This window comes from Chlamydotis macqueenii, chromosome 3 (assembly GCF_036417535.1).
Source record: "Chlamydotis macqueenii isolate bChlMac1 chromosome 3, bChlMac1.mat, whole genome shotgun sequence".
In the NCBI taxonomy this organism is placed as follows: Eukaryota; Metazoa; Chordata; class Aves; order Otidiformes; family Otididae; genus Chlamydotis; species Chlamydotis macqueenii.
In genome coordinates, this window is record NC_141558.1 from 22,519,041 (window position 1) to 22,539,181 (window position 20,141).

Here is a 20,141-nt window from a genome sequence, read left to right on the forward strand (position 1 = left end):
CACAATTCTTGTGTAATCTGAACCATGTCACTGTGAGCTAGATCAAAACAGAAAACAAGCTTAAAACTTCCATAGCCCAGCTCTGCACATTAATTGTTAGTATTTGATTGTGAGGAAGAAACTGTTTTTTAAAATAACTGTTAAACTTAACTTCCGCCGATGTTTAAAAACTTGCATCATACATTTAAAAAAAAAAAAAAAAATACTCTGAAGGCCTTTTAGCTATTCTCTTAAAGATGTCTTTGGAAGAGGTGCTGAGACTAACTTTCCGAGGTTTGTTGGTTGTTTTGTTGGCGTGTTTTGCACTTGAAAAATCTATGTTCCAGTGATGATTCAACTTGAAAATAATAAAGAAAAATAACCTTTTCAAATCATAATCCTCCCTCATTTTGGCTGACAATTTTGGTGTGGCAAGATGCATTCCGGACATTTGTAAACAGGAACATGCCTTTGAGCTCTGCAGATATGAATTATACAGAGAGGCTTTAGGAGGGACACTGTATAGTGAAAGCATGTAATGGAATATTTCATGTATTGTCGACAGATCTTGTATATGCGTATGAATCCTTTCTGAGCCTTGGCTCTGGAGCTGCTTGTTTTTGTCTAGGGCTTGATTAAGAATTACGAAAGCTTGAGACAATTTAAAAGAGAATTTTGAATGCTAAGAAAATGCAAGTTGTTACAAATTGTCTCATTGTATGAGGATCTTGCACTACCACAGTTACGCTTTCTGGCACATCTGTCCTGATGATTTGCACTTGCACACCTGATGTCAGGGAAGTTAATTGCCTTGTACCTCCTAAGGCTGGATCCTTTTTTGAGGCACTCCCTTCCATTCACTGCAACATCTTCTGTAAGTGGCAAGAGATTTGACCTCTGTATCCCGATTCATTTAGTTTATTATTTCTCCATTGTACCTTGAATTTCACTATCTCCTTCAACTTACTCTTTTCATACTTCGGCTATGGAGACTTTCCAGAGGCTTGAGCTGTTTCGTTTGCTGTTGCAAGCAGAAACGGCAGCTTCTTGAGATTAACATCTATGGGCTACCCAAGAGTAGGACAGAAAATTCAGCGTTGACGCTTTCACTGCCTTGTGTGGCTTTTGGAAGCGTACTTTTCCTCCTCAGCCTTGTTCTGAAGTCTTTCTTTTTGATGTGCTGTCTCTTGAGTGAAAATGAGTTTGAGGCAGATGTGTGCGTTGCTCAGCACAACAGGTCCAGTTTTTTCTCCCAGATGATATTGGAGTATTGCTATTAAGTACTGTTACGGGGAAGGAAGGAAAATTTTTCTCGTGAGTTCTGGGCTTTGCTCTCTCCCAATGTATATTCAGGACCAAAGTATGAGAATGCATTGTAGGTTTATTCTTTTCCTTAAAATGTGAGACGAATGGCATTTGAGAAGAGAGGAGCAAAGAGATGGCACTCAGGAGACTTCTCACTGGTACTTCACTCTCCTCAGGAGAGGTGGAAGTAAAGGGGCTCAAACTGAGTTTTTAAGATTGTCAAAAAAGAAAAGAAAATGCTGGGTATAAAGTGTATCGTTAAAACTTGTGATTTCTGGTGGCCAAATGGAAAAAAGCATCATCAAAACTGATGAGCTTCCTAGAATTTTTATCCTTCTCCCCTTCATGAAGATTTTGAAACAGAAAATATACTCCAAACAGGCACTGAAGTAACATGTTTTAGTAATCTGCTTGTGATTGTCACAGTGGGAGCTGCAGAGTACCAAATAGTTTGAAAACTTCATCTTTCTTCAGCTGGCTTATTGAGATTATTACAAGAATTGGCTCCAATACTGAGGGCTGTGTACATAAAAAATTTGGACTAGATGTATTTTGAAGCAAGAAGCCAGGCACATTTCCTCTCTTCCATGATGCTATTAGCTAATAGGTATGAGCTTGGCCAAATTGAAAAGGAGTGTCTCAATATTTGGAAATTGTGTTCATCTGCAAAACATATTCCCTTCATTTTTGCAGGATTTTCCAGTCTGCTAAAGGCACAGTGGATACACTAGGATGGACACAGAGGAATTCCCTCCCCCACCACCAGAAGGTAATTGAAATAGTTTGGGTTTTAAGCCAATTTTGTTGTAACAATTTCATTATATTTCCAAAAGTATTTTTACCTCCCTGGTGCTCCCTTTCCCTGTAGGACCTTAAGACTTGGTCCCAGTGGCATTTTGCTGAAACATGAGCTGCTGTCATCTACTCTGTCTGGTTCTTGGACCTTGCTTGCTGGTGTTGCAAGAGCATGATGGGAAGAAACCTGGGGAGCAATTGGTCCTTGCAGTCCAAATCTGCAAATATGTGTGTTTTAAGGCAACGTTGTGTGGGCTGCATCATCACACCTTCATTATGTGCTTTGGCAGCCTCAGGCATTCAAGCATGTGGTGCCCTGTAGAGAAAAAAAAAGTGAAGCCTGTGGCATTGGCAAGATATTTGGACCAGTGTTTCAAATGCCTGGACAGATTTGAAGGCTAAATTGAGAGGGCAGAGAGGGGTGAGTTGTTTTCTGTTAGCGCGTGTGCTGCTGCGACCACTTGATCTGGGCAATGTCTGCTGAGGGCTGTAGCTGAAGGACCTTCTTCTGATGCTGCAGTTCTCTAGCCAGGATGCATTCCCATGGGAAACAGAGGGGAAGCATGCACAGGTGAAACTCTGTGTGGTCCGAGCACAAAGATTTATGGAAGATTATTATTATTATTGTATGGAGCTGGTTCTGTAGAGTTAGCAGTCGGTGCCCCTTGCGTGCTGTATGCTGGTAGCTGTGTGGCCAGTGGTACAGCCTAGGTTTCAGAGGGCACAAAGGTAGGATGTACAACGACAGCGCGTCTTTGCCTTCTGCATTCTAAGAGAATATTGCACGTGGCTTTTTTTTTTTCCTGTTTTACTTCCTGTAAATGCACCTTTGTGTAGTGCTTGCTATTATGTGTTTTGAGTCTTAAAAGGATTTGGCTTTTGGTAGCTGGTTGCTGGGAGACTACTTAGGAGAAGTATCATAGGCTTGTTCTGATCATCCCAAAGCAGAAGGTTATGGAGATGTGGGTTATGGAGACCTGTGGTTGAACCTGGTACAGCTGTTCTTATTTCAGTGAGGTTGCTGGTGTAGTTTGTATAGATTGTGATTTTTCCTGTAAATTTTTGATCTGTCCCTTATATAGGACATTATTGCTTATGGACTTACACACATATGCATTGATAGGTGTATATATTTTTATATATTAACATACATTGTTACTTATAGGACATTTTACTTATTGTTCGCACAGAACTTGTACCTGTATGAAGCCATTTAAGTATGAAAGAGGATTTATCTTAGTTTTGTTCAGCCATAAGTCCTTAGGAATTTGGGAATTGCCATCCTAGATCAAAACTGCTTTCTCTCTAACTTAGACACTGCCGTAGACAGAGGTCTGTTTGTAGATACTACCTAGGAAACTGGGAATGTGAAAGAAGCAGAAAGTTATGAAATCAGCTTTTAATGGGTTAGATTTCTGGCCAGTGTTGTTGACAGTTATATTTATGCTCTGAGATGTCACTGAGGTTATTGTTGGCAAAAACGCTTTTCCTGTCCTTGTCCGAATCTGTGTGGCTAGGACCGTGAATTTAGCTCTGTTTTTGCTTAGTGACAGTTTCTGTGAAACTGTCTCTATTGGATAATCCATCTCCGAAGCAATGTAGTGCTGTGGGGAAAGACTCATCCCTAAGGAATCAATATTTCCACTTGAGCAGGGGCTGCTGATGTTCAGAGACAGCTAATAATTGCGGCAGCAGCTCCAACTTTGTGCAGCGTGTCAGTGTGTGGGATACTCTGACCAAAATTCAGGGTGATGTAGTTCAGTATGATTCCAGAATTTAGGTTCTGTCTCTGGAAAGGTTTTTGTGACATGTAGAACTGTGTGTATTGCATCCTTATTTTCAGACATGTCACTCCTTAATAGACTGGGATTCGACTTATTTAACATAAATTGAGATTCTGCTCTACCTGATCTTCTGTCAATGGTGCTTTCCCTGTCATCTCAAAAAGCTTTGTCTGAAACTATTGGAACTTGTATGTTGTTTTACTTTACCATTGCTAACTCTGTTAAAAAAAAAAAAAGCATATTAATAAAGGGAATACCAGTGAAGATAAATTTTAATAATTACACTAAAATACACTTTAGTTCACTTTCTAGATAATTCTCAGGAGTCTTTTTGCAGGTGGAAAATAAGTGAGAATTTTAGGGCTAGGTATAACTGCAAATATGCATAACAATTAAAGGAAGGAAGCATATAGGATTGTTTTGGAATGGCTGAGGGTTTTTTTTGGTATGGATGTACGCTGGCCACCCATGGTGTCTGCTAAGAAGGGATAAGCAGCACCTGCCGGTGCCTTCAGACAGTGGGCACATGGGTGGGTTACGGTGGCTCGTAGTGAGGACAATGCGTCTACTGGGTGCATGACCCTTTGATGTATCATTTAAAAAAAAAAAAAAAAAAAAAGCTTTTGCATAATGATTCTAAAATCCTGAACTGAAGCCACAGATGAAATAACTTGTTTGGTTTTTTTTTGTTTGGTTTTTGTTTGGTTTTTTGTTAGTTTTTTTTTTTTAAAAGCTCTTGTGACATCATGGGAATTATTTATTTTTCCTATTTGTCCTCCTAACAAATATAACTGTAGTGTTTGAAGTTGAGTGGATTCCTTTCCATTTACAGGTGTATACCTTGCACTATAAAGCTCAATTTTATTCTTGTCAAGTAGATTTTTCTATGGTTTTGACAGGTAACTTTCATGAATTTATTTATATCAATCCTAATGTATATAAAGGGGAAAAATAATGGTAAATCTTCATCTTTGTCGTGGGGATGTTCTGAAAAGGTATATAAAAGCTATGCAATTAAATTCATGTTAAATAATGTAATTTCCTTAGCAATAACAGCCTGAATCTCTACCTTGTTTAAGTTAAGGTACGGTTAAGGTCAATAGTAGAGCTGCTTCTGCCACTTCTTATAAGGGAAAAACTACATGCAACAAAAAGATGGAAGATAACATATTTTAGCTTTATTTAATTTGTTATCCTTATGCAACATATTTGCTCGTAGCTGTTTGGACATTCCATTCATGCATTGTTAATTAGGCAATGACAAGTCTGTGCTAGTTAATTCCCCTACCCAGCGCAAATCCAAGTACTGAGGAACTTCAGAAAAATTAATGCCTATCTGCTTCCTCCTCTAAACTGCTTTAAAAATAGATTCTTCTAGCCATGATTAAAAATTCGCCAGTGTTTTTCTCTGTATAATTTGAATGAATGTATGTTTTAGAAGCCAGGGAGCAGTTGGAGAGGGGTAGATGCAAAGGCTTCCTTGGCTAAGAGCGTAATCTAAAAAACTGCTTCTGAAATTGGCACTTGAGATGACAGTACTAGCTCGTGTTCCCTTCTTTAGTGTGTCTCTGCATATGAATGCCACAAAATACCACAAAGTGCTGGTATTTAATATTTTATACATAAAAATTTTCCATTACTATTTTGTGAAATAAAATAAAGGATGATTCTTGTTCTATTAACCAAAAAAAAAACTCCTCCCTTTTTAAAAGCTAAATGAAAATGAGAAATTTTATCATGGCTGTAAGTTATAATGATGTTTTCAATTGGTTGCTGTAATGGAGGGTCCTTAAACAGACCTATTTATACGAGAAAAGGATAAGCTGTGGACTGCAGACTATGCAGCAAGAAATTTAAAAGCTGGCAATTCTGAGAACTGTGAGTCACGTTGTGCTTCTCCTGTAGAGGGGTTGTCTTCACCCTGACCGGGCAGGACTGGAGGTGGGATGTTTAATGCTGGGGTGGTGTTTACATCTGATGGCCTGTGCTTGTGCTATTCCAGCTTTATTAGGAGATGTGGTCTCTGGCAGTTTTTCATTTCTTTACTTGAAAAACATCTTATGATCTCAGAAAGTGGAAGGCCTTTTCTTTAAGTGAGGACTTAAGAGGTGTTTATTGGGGCCTGTTTTAAAAGGAAAACCAGCTTTGTTTGCTCAGCAGGATGGATACCTGAGAAGCAGCTTCTTGCCTAAGGGAAGCTGCGGGAGGTGTGCTCTCTGTGTCAGATTGGCTTCTGGTTTTGCATTTTCATCTTTGAATCTCTCTCTCTCTCTCTCTCTCTCGTACATGGCACTACACCTCATACGATTTCTCTGTGAAAACTATTACAAAATGTTGGGTGTATTTCCTCATACTGAGTACACCTGCCAACAGTTCATCCCAGTTGTCCTACACAGAGTTGCCTTTTACAAGAGTTGTAAGATCTAAAATAATCTTTAAGCTCTGTTTCATAATTAATTGAGTCTATCAAGGTAGGTTAATATAAAGTGATGAGATTTGGAGTATGGCTGTATTGCATACAGTTCTTGAATTGTGAACAGACAGTGTATTTTGTTTCCTATTTGTAGGAAATTAACATATTATTTATATTAACATTTTAAAGTGAAATACTGAAATTTCAGTGTTTGTACATAAACATTGTGAGAGAGAATTTGATACCGTAGTCTTTGTATTACTGCCAAATACTCTGTTTACCTGGGAATCACTTGTAACTCTTCTTCATTTGGGAAGTGTGAGATGTAGTGGAGAGCTGGATGTTCACGCACCCACACCACTGTCCCCAGTACCTTGGATAAAGCTAGGTGAGAAACCTTATTCTCCTGAAGTTTTGGATTTAAGATGTTCTTCGATGGGATGAGATTTTTTTTTTAATTTTTTTTTTTTTTTTAAACTGAAAACAGACTGAGGATATATCCTGGACAACGATTTATACACCTTTTTATACAAGTGATCAGCTCTCTAGGGCTGTGAGTAGGATACTTCTTTGTTCCTGATATGGAGAGATATAGAGCAAGGAGGCCAAGGACTTAGATCTGGATATCCTGTATATGATCGAGTGCTGTGATTATGTCTTTCCGTGGTTATTTTTTGTTGTTTGCTTGCCAGCGCCAGAACACTAAAATAGTCATAGTTCCTCTGTCCCTGAGAAGGAACTCTGGCTGGTTTGAGTCTTGCGGGTAAGAGTGAAATAGGAACAACTGTACTCATAAACATTGCGATGACTTTATGTATTCTACCAAAAAAAAAAAAAAGTTAGAAAAATTTTTCATTAACCCTACCAGGGAGCTGCTGGATGACGGCCATGTCTCTGTAGAGATGACTGTATTTCCCTGCTAGGGAAACTACTTTTTATTCTGTGCACTATATATTTCTTTCACCTTTTGTGCTGTTTAGTAAATGATTTCATAGTTTATTTAGGTTTTAACTGTTTTAAAAAGCTAATTTTGTGACTGAGAAAAGAGGCAGAGGTAAATTAAGGCTTTTATAATATTGACAAGAAAACCACTTGTATGTTTTACGATTTAGTTTATGGAAGTGAAGAACATTGGGGAGACATAAGCTTGTGTTTTGAACTAAAGTAAAATAAAAAGATGTTACTTATTACCATTGGAGGATTGAAATAAGAACATTGCTTAAATTAAACTGCAGCTATAAAGGGAGTTGGTCCTGGGCTAAACAGCATTGTTTGTTAGATATCTATTTTCAGCATACAGACAGTTACAAATGATGGTAAAAGGGGAGCCAAGATTTCAGAAGAATGAAAACAAAATGCGAATTGTAGTTATGAATGGTCCCTTGTTTTTGAAGCTGGCAGTAGCTTGCTGGTGTCTGACATCCCATCTGTAACAGAACAATTTATTTATTTCTAAAGATCACATTTCTCTCAGTAAATAAAGGAAAAAGCATTGTTTAAGGTAAGGATCAATTATTTTGTGTGACAACTCAGACAAGCTGTGTAACAAAGAGTAACAAGAAAATTCCTATTGCAAAAATGCAGCTACGATGTCATATGTCACTCCTAATTATGTGTTTTTTTTCTTCTAGCCAAGTGGACTTGAGCATTGGCAAAAAACAAGAAATAGAAAATAAATAGATTAATTAAAACCTTTAGATCTGTTTTTAGCATCTACAAGGAAAACATAGTTTACGTAGTTGTAACTATATCTTACTTTATTTTGAAGTAGTCCAGTAAAATCTTTGCTAGATGTTTATAATGTGTTAAATGATAAAATGTGAATAACTGTCATAGATTTCTGAGAGGTGGACTTAATCCTTTTGATAGTATTTGGTGTTTTCTTTCTGAGTAATAAGTTACAGTTGTTTTTTTCTGTTCACTCAGCTGCTCTGTAAGGTGACTTTACTGCTGGACTTCACTTGCTAGCTGTGTGCAGGGACACGGTGCAGACATTGATCGAAAAGAACAATTGATGATGAGATAAAGGGCTTCCAAGGAATGGCAGCAGAACTTTATCTTTGGTCTAGGGTAACTAGTATTGTTTACCTAAAAGACAAACAAATTGTAAAGGAATGTGTACTGATTTGGGGATATTTTTTCAATGAGTATTTGTGTAAATTAAGTTCTGAAATTTTAATTTCAAACAGTGAGACAACAGAGGTGTGGATTATTTTTTTCTTTACTTCTTTTGCCTTTTTAGGACTTGTATCTAGGATTAACTGGCCAGGATAAATTGCTGCCAAATAACTGAGGGATTTCTTGGTTTTAGGTTGTTTAATTCCATTTCAGTGATCCCAGTAAATATTCACTAACCATGTCTAAAGCTTCTATAATGATTCTACTCTAGAGTTTATAGAGAGATTAACTTTTTTATACATTGTTATAATTTTTATCTTGTGCATGAGCACGAGTAAAAAATTGTTTGCAGTATGATAAGTTAAATAAAGTGTCTGAATTATTTAACTGAAACATTTATTAAGTGCTGCTTGCTTTTGCTGCAGAGCGGAACTGAAACTATGCCTAGCAATCTGAGGAAAACATACTTGGTAACATTTTTTTTGGGGGGGGGAAGCCCCTCCAACTCCCTGTGTAGACTTTCCTTTTTTGTTTCTCATTGAACTAATCTTTCCAGGAAATGTGACCTTGTCATAGTTTCATTAAAATGAATACAGATGATTTAGTCTGTCAAAGAAGTGTTGTTGCAGGAATACATCTCATAGTTAAATAATATGTTAAATAATATGTTAATAAAAGCATGGTAGTTCCTGAAAAACCTTTTGTTATGCTGGTACAGGTTTCTACAGTGGCTGGAAGAAGGACGTGTGTGCCATGGGGATGATGGGCGACTTCTCAGTTATGTATGTCGCAGGGAGAGACAAAGAGAAATTCAGGTGCTGATGCAAAAAGTTGCACTGGGAGCAGTGAATTGGTTCAGTGTAACATGTCCAGAGGATCTTAGCAGTCTCCTGCTTTGCAAAGGAAGGTGGAAGTAAAATTAACTTTGACTGGGATTGCTCTTTCTCACTTGCATATCTGATAATGGCCCACTCATATTTGCACATAAGAACACTTGCCAGCCAAATACTTAAGATCACTCTTTATGTTGGAAGGCATTGCTTCCTGGCTGCCCGTGTGGACTGGCTGAAGCTCTGAATCATGAAATTTGGTTATGGCGGTTTTCTTCAACCAACGTGGGGGCCAAGGCAGGGCTTGCTTTCCCCTCCATGGCTAATGAAAGGAGGCAATGAGAAGGACTCTGAGGCTGTTGAACTGCAACGTCCCAAGGAAACACCAGTGTTGCCCAACTCAAGCTAGTGTCCACTGAGGTAATGGTAGAAACTTTCTGGTAGAAACTTTCTGGTAGAAACTGCGTTAGAATGTTTCCCTCGAAACATTCAAGGCCAGGTTGGATGAGGCTCTGAGCAACCTGATCTGGTTGAGGATGTCCCTGCTCATTGCAAGGGGGTTGGACTAGATGACCTTTAAAGGTCCCTTCCAACCCCAACTATTCTATGATTCTAAAAGGGTATTGTGAAACAGGATGTCAGAGAGTTCAGTTACTGAGTCTTGATGTAAGAATTACTGTTTTGGTGAGTTTACTTGAATTCCTCAGGTATACTTTTTTTGAGGTACAACAGGACCTCAGTATGTTAGGGCAAAGAAGAGCAAGACGCATTAAAACAATAATTAAAAAAATGCTAAGAAAGGAGATGCTGTAAAACTCTGTCCCCATTAGCTATTGGGATAATGGGTTTGTTAAACTTTGCGTATCTTAAACTTTGTTTACAAATCAGTCTGTCTATATAGGGCTCTATAGACTGGGCAAAGGGGCAACAACAGAAATTAGTAGGTAAGAAGCCGTCTGAAATCCAAAATATTTCCAGTATTGTCCTGGATTTACAGGACGTAACCATTCTGTTCTACTGTATACGTTTTTCTATAGTAAAAGATGCTGTAAGTTGCTGTAAAAGTTGATTTCTAGATTGTTTCCTTGTTCAGAATACATTGAGGAGAAAACACAAATAGTTAAATCTAAGTTATTTTTAAGTGTGTGAACAGGTTACACACAGTTTTAGATGGAGTTATCTTTTGGAAAATGTGACCTGTGGCAGTTGATCCCTGAAGCCATGTGCATCTTCTGAGCCCTGCCTGGGCTACCATGAAAGGAGGCTGAGCGTATGAACAGCTCTGATGCCGATAAGGAAGTCAGAAGCTTTTAGGTGTTCAAAGTGCTGCTTTTGGGAGTGCCAGCAAGTGCCTCAGTTTTGACAGATAAAGGGGTGTTCAGGCTGGACCAATGACCCAGAACTTAGGCATTCCTTTGCCTAAGTCATATGAAGGTCTGGTCTCGAAGTACCCAAAGTGTATCCTACTTCATATCCAAAATGTGTCAACCTGGTGGAAAGATGTTGCTAGGCTTAATCTAAGACCTGAGGTACTTAAGCTTTTGCTTTAGGTGGATTTCAACTTTTTTTGGTATGATATACAGTTTATGTACCCAAACTGTATGTTTTGTTTCTGTAGAAGTGGGATCTTGTGCTCCACCTGTTGTAGGCCTCCAGGATCTCTTTCTGCCACTTTCTGCTTCATGGGACTTTAAATTACTCTTAAAGTCCTCTCAGTCCAAGGTATAATCGGATTATATGGCAGTTTCATATTGCTAATTATAATTAAACTGACTGTATTCGAGAAATGCATATTCTTCAAACCATTAAACAGTAATTTCTTCAATGTAAAGAATAATTATTTGGAAAACTAGATATTAATAGATGATATCTGCTAGGGAAAAAAAAAGTGAAGAAATAAAGAACAAGCCAAGCTGCTCTCACTGGTGGAAATTTCCTTTAAAATGGTTGTTTTCTCACAAATACGTCAACTACGTGATCAGGACTACATTTCCTAGAAGACTTCCCTTTTTTATGGTTAGCCAGCATGCTCCATCCCTGCGCTGACAGAGTTGGATACTTCATTTTCCCAACGACTTCGGAGTCCTTCTGCTGTTTGATTTGTGTTTTATTAAAGCTCTGTGGTTTTCCCATTCCCTGCATGGACTGTCCATTTGGCAGCATGTTGTAGGTGAGTTCAGGAGTTTTTTATGCGCTGTAGCCGAGGATGAGCTCGGCTACGCAGCCATCATCAGGACCTATCTCTACTGACAGACATGTCAGACAGCAAGGCAGCTTTTGTGCTTTGGCTGCGATACTTCATGTTAGGTGCCTGGTGGCATTTATACTAGTTCAGACTGTTAACCTTGGTACTAGTAAGTGTATTAGTATTCCTCTAATACTGATGGAAGGCTAATAGCCTTTAATGGGGGTAGATGTTTCTCAGGGGAGGTAGGGATCTATCATGTATTTATGCAGATTTCCAAATAATGACCAATACTTGCCTTACAGCATCTCCTTTTAATGACTTGACTTGCTGCACATCATCAACATTTCTTGGTGAAATTTTAATGGCAGAATCTACTGTTATGGTGCTGAAGTGGAAAAGACCTGCTTGTCCAGGGACCGGGCTCGGTCTACATTTCTGGTCGTGACTGGCAATACCAGTGTCACCAGCGTACTGAGTATGAAAGCAGTTACAGTAAATAGTAACAAAATATTAATTTTATGTAGCAGCCTTTCTGATTATACCATTGCCAGCACTGAAAAGCATCTTGTGGAGTTAAAAGGAGTACAGGTCTTTCTGGTGTTGCTGCTGCTACTCTCTGGACAGCCTAGTTCATATCTAATGTCTTTATTTTAGACTTGGTTTTTTTGCAACTCAGTTTTTTTTTTACTTAACTTTACTCACAATCCTAAATTTAAACTTAGTTTGTAAGGTTCAATGTTTTTTGTATTTGTAACTCTTTGCTAACATCCACAGATGTGTACTTTATTTCAGGAAATAAAATTCTTTAGTATTTGACATGCCATTGTTAGCAGTCTCTCTCTGAAATTTGAGCAGGCAGATTCGTTGTTCTTTTGACTTCAATTTTGAGTTTGTTTTTTATCCAGAAGAATAATACATCTTGTGCATTCTTGACAACATAATTAGTATGTAATTTGTGTATATATCAAATAAAGAGATATTTTTACTTATTTCTTTCTTGTGTATTTGCGGGAAGAACCACTTCATTAATGTGGTTTTGCTTTTGTTTCCATCACTGGAATCACTTTTTTTTTTTTTTTTGCATGAATGTGTACTCTTTAGTTTTGTTGGGGGTTTTTGTGACTGTTTTCCATAGAGACTTGTAATGGTGACATTGTGGTCGTGCTTTGGATGTGTGCACGAGCTGTGTGTAATTAGCAGCGTGCCCGTGCCGCAGGGACCTGGGTTTCTTGCAGCGCCAGCTTAGCACAGCTGCAAGTGAAAGGGGAATGAAAGTCTTTGGCTCGGATCTGCTTCCCATGGGAAGGAGTACTCACCTGTGTGTTTTTGCATACACAGTTTTGTTTTAGACTTTTCTTTCCCTTAGCAAAATAGATGCTTTCCACATGCATGACCATACGAGGAGTTGTTTTTTGGATGCCAGTGGTGTGCTGACAAATGTCACGCTGTGACTTGGAAGTGCTGGTGAAGGGCAGTGTTTGCAGGAGTACTTGCTGTTAAAGCCAGCCTTCCTTTTACAGGATCCCTCCTGCCCTGCCCAGTCCCTCTGCACGTCCCACCCCCTCCCTGCGCAGGTGACAGTAGAGATGAGATCTGGGGAAGGCAGGAGAGAGATGGGTACATAAGCCAAGTACCAGAGTGGAAGAATATTTAACTTCAGTTTTCTCGCCTGATACCAAAGAAGTCTTGGTAACAGATGGGAGACATGAGCAGGTAGAAAATACCGTGTTGCTTTCTAGCTGTAGGAATGCAGTCTGGTCAGTGCTAAAAAGCTGGGAAAAACTAGGGGCTGTCTGGTAGTGACTGAGTCTCTGAAAAGCTTTTTGCAAATTCCTGCTGAATATGAATCAGCCATCATTTTACAAAGGTTTACAAGTTGGACAAATTGGGAAACTTTTTGCAGGCACAAGTGTTTCTAGTACAAGGTTCACCTTCCTGACAAAGGCCAAGCTTCTGCTACGAGCTCAAGAGCTTGTTCATCGTGCAGCATGGTCAGCATGGTATGTTTGAGCCCAAATAGTTAGTTTTTCAAAAGTAAGGATAACTTTAAAAGTTCAGTTATTTCCTGGTATCTGCACAGTTCCATTTCTTATTTCTATCTGATGCCTTCAACACGTATCTAAGGAACTGGGCAGATTTAAACTCTTTAGAAATAAGGGTCTGAAAAGGCAAGTGTGTCTTATCTGAAAGGAGGGATAAGGAGAACATTTCTGCAATGTATCAGAGTTAAATAATATGCACTCAAATTGTGCCTGTCTGGTTTGGTTTGTAACTTCATGAGTTATCAAATTTTATAATACCTAAAAATATTCTGTTTATAGCTTTTTTTTTAACTGTAAAATTTTAAGTAATTCAAGAAAGACACTCAAGAATATGTAGAAATATGAAGTATTTAGGGAGTTCACTCTGAAGGAAGGTGGGTCTTTGTGGTCCCAAGTGTCTTGTTGCAATCCAAAATACATGAGTAAAAAAATAAATGTTTTAAAACTGCACATTGGAATAAGAACAAGCAACTCTTGCCAGTCTCCTGTAGATTCAATTGGATTAATTTTTTTTTTCAGTAAATAGTAATGAGATATTTTCAATCTGAAGTTTTGTACATTTATTTTCTTCATTAGTCAGTGTAAGGTGGTGATATGGTAAAAGTGAGTAAAGAAAAGCACATTTGGCATTCAGTGAATATACAAGAGAGAATACACTCTAGACTCCCCCCAATTATGTGTTTGAAGAAAAGTGACTGTTAGAGGGAGAAAGGAAAAATAGTTTTCCCTTCTGAAAACATGCATATTTGCCATGTCTTATTTACCTCCAGTCTTTAGAAAATTGTCACGAAGTCTTTCAAATATAATAGATGCATTTCATCTTTTTGTTCCATAGTTCCCTGCTAAGTTTGAGAGGGGAAAAAAAAAAAAGACTACAACTGATTGCAAGGATGACATTCCTAATTATACAGAAGCCTTGCTTCAGTTTCTAAAGATATATTTCAAACCTTAAAAAAATAGCATAAAATATTCATATTTCTTGATGGCAGTGTACCTGTTTATGTCCAGGGCTTCCAGGTTTGTTGTTACCATGCTCCAGACTGCTGAACTGCTCCTGCTTGGGATTCTGTTTCTTTCTTCCTTTACCATGGTTTTCCATGGAAGCAACTCAGTTGACTTTTTCAGGATCTTCTCCTATTTACACAATTGCAAGGAAGGGCAGAGTTTTGGGGTGCTTTTCTTTTCCTGTGTGTTTGCACTGTATTCTAAGTGCACTTGATAGTAAGTGCAGAGCTATTTCATCTTGTTTCTGTATCCCTTAAAATGAACTGCTGAAGAAAACTATTAATGAAGCTTCACAAGCTTAATCTCAGCTTTAAAAAGTAATATCACTCTTAAACTTGTAACTCTTTTACGTTACACGTAAAAAGAACGTTTTACATTCTTTAGCTGTATTACATTGAACTGTAAATTGTTTAAGGAAAACGAAAGGGAAAACAGATGGTGCCAAGAATGCTTTGTAATTGGCAGAGCAACCAAAAATTGTTTCCGTTTGCTTATGCCACAGCAGGTCTCTGTAAACACAGTCTAAGTTAAGCTTACTTCAAAAACAAGCTAAGAAATGTCATTCCACTGAATAAGATACCACAGAAAAAAAGTCATAAATCTCTGTGTTGTGCTGACAATTATGAGAGTATATATTCCTTTTTCTAATCCTAAATTCACACTTTCACACTTAATTTAGCTTGAAGGCAGTTTTTCCATTATAGCAGGTTTTTTTCATACTTTAAAACTCTAAACAGAAATTTTCAGAAACACAAGAATTTACCTGAAGCATTTGCAAAGCAAATGCTGCAGAATGATATTGACATAAGATGAAAAAATTTAATCAGTTATTATGTTCTGATTGCTCTGCTTGGCGTATGTGAAGTTAAGGATGTGAGTGGTGGTGAAAGGGCAAATTGGATTTTTTTAGTAACTAATGTAATTATTCAAAGTAATTCCAGGAAGACTCTGTAATGCTAAGCAGTCTGTGATGATTACTTTGGCACAAAAACAAACAAACAAACAAAAAAAAACCCAACCAAACAACAACAGTGCATTTTAGAAGTATGTTTAAAAAAAAAAAAAAGGTAGTTGTCCTCTATGTGATCTGGAGGGAAAGGAGGTGTGCCTTTGGAAATCACCTCCTCGCAGTTTTTCTCTGCAAGCACAATTTCCTGGAAAATGCACTTTTTGGTTTACAGTTAAAGCGTTGGAGGAACTGGGGCTTTCTTCATGAGCATGACATTTTGCAGGACCTGTGGTGGCTTTTTGTAATCAGATTCAGCCCAAGTGTAACTACGCTGTGTGTCTTCCTAATTTATTGTAGCACCTCCCAAGTGCTTTGATGTGTGTGTGTTGTTTTGACGTAACACAAACAACTGTAGAAAAACTATAGTTATTCAAGATGTCTTTTTTTTTTTGTATGACGTAATCTGTATTTATCTGCAGTGCTGACCAGCTCTTCAGTTGAAGCAAAAACCCCACTCACCCTCTTTATTTTTGTTATTAAGTTACTTTTTCCATAAAATGAAATCGTATGCCCTTAAGATTAAAAGCTTAAAGGAGAATATTTTTATTAAGTATGAGACTGAAGGGATCAGTAAATTTAAAGGATTAAAGCTTATAGTTCCAGAATTAAACAAATGCAGAAGTGATGCAAAGCTGAAATACAGTTTTAAAACTTTATGAAGTGAGGATATTTATCTCCAGTCTGCCCTTTCTAAAGGATGTGTAATCACAGAAAGGAATTTTTTTTTTTTTTTTTTTTATTTTGTAATCTTAACCCACTGTCCCATGAGTGATGTGATTTTGGGGATCTTTCCAGGCTGTAGTACCCAATTACTGGGTTCTGGGCCTTGTTTATTTCTGATGCAAAGTAAATGTTTCTGAATAAACAAAACAGTTTTTGACTCCAGTTGAGGAAATAAATAAAAATATGGGTTGTTTGTTTTTTTTTTTTTTTTTTTTTTTTTAGGGGGAATGGGAAGGCACGTTGAAGGGGAATTCAGTTGACCAGGTTTTGCTTCTGGGTCCCAAGTCATTCCTTTTGCTTTTAGTGTCTCAAATTACCTTTTTCTTGCCAGTTGCAGGTGTTGTCTGTCTCTGACAAATGGCACTGGGCTGGACTTGAGTGTCTGGGGAATTGCATCGGTGTAAAAGTGCTGGAGTACAGAGTTACCAGGCATCTGATACCTAAGTTACCTTTATATGCCCTAAGGAAGCATTTGGATCCAGAAGCTCCCTAACATAGCAGCTGCAAAACCTCAGCGGTGCCTGCTGCTCCCTCGATGTTTCCCTGCATGGCTCGGACATGTCATAAGCATACGTGCTTTTTCCTTTGACAGTGTCTAGAATTCACCTCCGGTGAGCTGGTGGGTTCACTGCTCCAAGTTGAGTCTTGCTTCAGCAACGCCCCAGTTTCTCAAGTGGTCTAATCTTACAGTAATTAACAACTCATTCTAGTAACCACATCTTCCTCCTTTTCCCACCATTCAAAGTGCAGACAGAGCTACTTGATGTATTTGAAGTGGTTCCTGCTGTGGTTCACTTATATAGTAGAGCAAGAGGAGTGGCAGATAGTAGTGCATGTGCATGAGAAGTTGTGGTTTTGAGGCTGTTACCTGTTTGTGACTGCCATCTACTTATTTATCTGCCTAGCCTGCATGACCAACCAATGTTTTACACACTGGTAATCGCAAAAACCACTCTGCTTAGTACTTCACAGGTTTGCGTTTTCCAAATTTGAAGTATGCAGACATACTGAAGCGTAAAGGAATGGGGGGGGAAAAAAAAAACCAACTCCAGAAATAAAACACTGCCACCTCTCCCCTTTTCTTTCTTTTCCCTATTATTGTCAAGCAGCAAGTAGTACAGTCTAGTCAGATGGATGCTGAATCAGGAAGAATGCTGTGATTGTCTTAAGTAACTTGGAAGAACTCTGCAGGATTTTTTCATCTTTCATGAAAAAAAAAATACTGGTAACGGACAAAGCAAAAATGAAAAGCCTTGATCCAAAGGCTGACTTCATACAGAAGGATTTTTAAAAAGCATCAAAATTAAGTTAAATGTCCTGCTGTCTCAGCCATTAACCATGACAATAAATGCAGGATAACCCCTTTTTTGTTCCTTACTCTTTTTGCAATTAGTTCACTTTTTCTCTTACAGAGAGGCTGCATGAAAGATCTTGTTATTTGTGGCTGCGATAAAATATGCTGGCTCAGCCTGCCTGAAGAAACAGAAGCCTTGGCAGGAATGCTGATTACCATGACAATCTAAGCAGTCTAGAGTTGTGGTTTGTGTGGGCTTTATCATACAGATACAAACCGTGCCCTGGATGGTAGAAAAGCTGATAATATCGTCATGACTCAGGAGATCTGATTGTCCTTGAAAGACGTTGTTTTTCATACTGTGTTACCTGAAGAGGGGGTGAGGGGAATTCTGTCAAATTCATGTACATTTTTATAACATATTGGTGTATTTACATATTTAGTATATGTTTTTATGCTGTAGTTACGTGAGTTTTTTATAACATTTTAAATACGTTGTTGAACCTGTATAGAAGTCAAGTATCCATCGTGGGTTTTGGGAAGAGCTCGGGAGAAAGGTCAACTGGGCCAAAAAATATTCCAGATTACATTTCTGCCTCAAGGGGACCTCTGGTAAGAGTTTCTCCTGCAGAAGCTTGGAGGGCAGCTAAGGTGGGTCTAGGGAGGGAGAGTTGAAGCACATTTGTTTTGGGAAGCTGCAGTGAAGGCTTTTGGAAGCAGGGAGGAGGCTGGTGGGTTTTGGCATCCCTCCCTACAGCTGCTCAGTGTCAGGCATCCCTTCCTCCGCTGCGCAGTGTCTCTGACAGAAGCTTTGGGTGCTGCAGGCGGGCAGCAAAAACAGCAGTAGGAAGGCAATGAAGGGATTTAAAATGTGGATGCTCTAGGCTTTTGCAGGTAAGAACAATAGCACGGAGGGAAATTGCCCAGCAGTTCTTCCCGCTTCCTCTCCCCAGCCCCGTGTATGGTGTCAAATCTGTGCTGCAGGGTCTTCACAAGCAAAGACAAAAATACTCCCCACCGCTCCCGCTTCCTACCCGTATTAGAATGTAATTATTTCAACCATTACTTTTTCAAAGGTAGGAATTGAAAAGTCAACCCTCCTGCCTCCACCAAAGTGGACCTTGTGTGTGGTGATAGGGCTAGCAGCTTGTTGCATAAGGTTGTTGGTTTAAAACTGCCTCAGACTGTAGTAGTCAAACCAGTCTGCTGGTCTCTCATGTGTGTGAAGTTACCATCACTGGCATTTTGACACTGTTAAGAAAGAATAGACTTAAAAGTTTGAGTTAGAAAGGAAAAATAACTTGAAATTACAAAGTCCTGAAGTTCCTGTACAAATAAATTCATCTGTGAACTTTTCTTGTTAAAGAATCGGCTGCTTAAGTGTTTTCCTAAAAATCTTTTGGTTTTGGTTCATTATGACAAAAGCAAAGGTATTTGCATTATCAGTTCTTAATTGCTTTCCAAGTAGTTTCATTGTTTACACTAAAGGATTTATTGAAAACTGCATGAGATTATCAGCTTCTCAAGGAGCTTTTGTTCCGTTCCAGTAACCTAAAATTTTAAAGGGTTCATTGTATAAACTTCATTCGTAATGTGGAACACTTACTGGTCCTATGAAATCATTATTAAGAGCAAACAACCAAAAGTGTTTCTTTCTGCACAGTTCTAGAGCATGAACCAAAAGCCACAAATGCAAACGATGAAGAGGAGGATGAGGGAGAACAGTTTGACTTTGACAGTGGAGATGAGATACCAGAAGCAGACAGGCAAGCCCTTGTGCCACCTCCTCCTGATCCTGGAAATATCACAGAGCACGAAGAGGCTAACGCCACAGGTAAATCAGCCCATCAGGCTGTGCCTCCACCAGGCTAAATAGTCAAGACTGATTATAGGATACCTTTTCTTGACAGTGCAATAAAAATACTTGTAGAAAAAGACGTTTCCATGGAAATACCATGCAAGTGTTCTGAGTATTCCTGCTAGTTACACTCATGGTAGATTTGACAAGGCAAATGACCATCACATGTAATTCCTGTGGGGTTTCCTATCCAAGTGTGACCTCCAAACCCATGGACTGGTCTCAGTCACAGTGCCATGCTACAGGAAAACTTGATGTCCTTGCAGCACTAGTGGCATGTAGATGGCTTCAGATAAGCTGCTTTCACAGCTAAGCTTGCTGGTTACTGATCTTAAGATGATGTGCATTAAAAAAAAATGGAGTCTGAATGTATGAATTTTGTTCATAAGCAGAAGTCTTATTTTATTAAACTTTAAAACATTTGTTACAACACATGCAGATGTTCCCAGTGCTAAGGTATAGTCTGGAAATTGCTGTATTCTGCTCAAATTGCCAACAGCTGATTTTGCTGACTTTAATCCAATTTTCTTTTGTAAGCAAAGTCACTGTGCTCATGGCAATTAAGGCTAGGTAATTCTTCAGGTGACTATGCAGTTTGACAACCTGGAGCTTAAGCACCATCTTTTCCTGAAAATTTGTTGCTTGCTCACCCTTTTGTGAAGTTGTACTCGCAGCTCAAAAGCCTTTGGTGCTTGGGATGCATTTCTGCAACTTGCTTCAGAGGGGCGTCTGGTTCTGCTGTACCTCAGCTGATCTCGAGAAATACTAGGAACTTCATGTGACAGAAAATAATTTACT

General features: G+C 38.6%; 1 protein-coding gene across 3 annotated transcripts in view; it reads left to right on the forward strand.

Annotated features, from left to right (window-relative positions):
• The first annotated feature begins 1,975 nt into the window (after window positions 1-1,975).
• The window catches only part of ARHGEF10 (Rho guanine nucleotide exchange factor 10), a 102,653-nt gene continuing 84,487 nt past the window's right edge, over window positions 1,976-20,141 (forward strand). For all 3 annotated transcript variants that reach the window (XM_086745219.1, XM_086745221.1, XM_086745220.1), the window contains exons 1-2: window positions 1,976-2,053; window positions 19,149-19,319. In XM_086745219.1, the coding sequence (XP_086601345.1) occupies window positions 2,017-2,053; window positions 19,149-19,319 (208 nt within the window). In that variant the 5' untranslated portion in view covers window positions 1,976-2,016. The remainder of the gene's footprint in view (window positions 2,054-19,148; window positions 19,320-20,141) is intronic.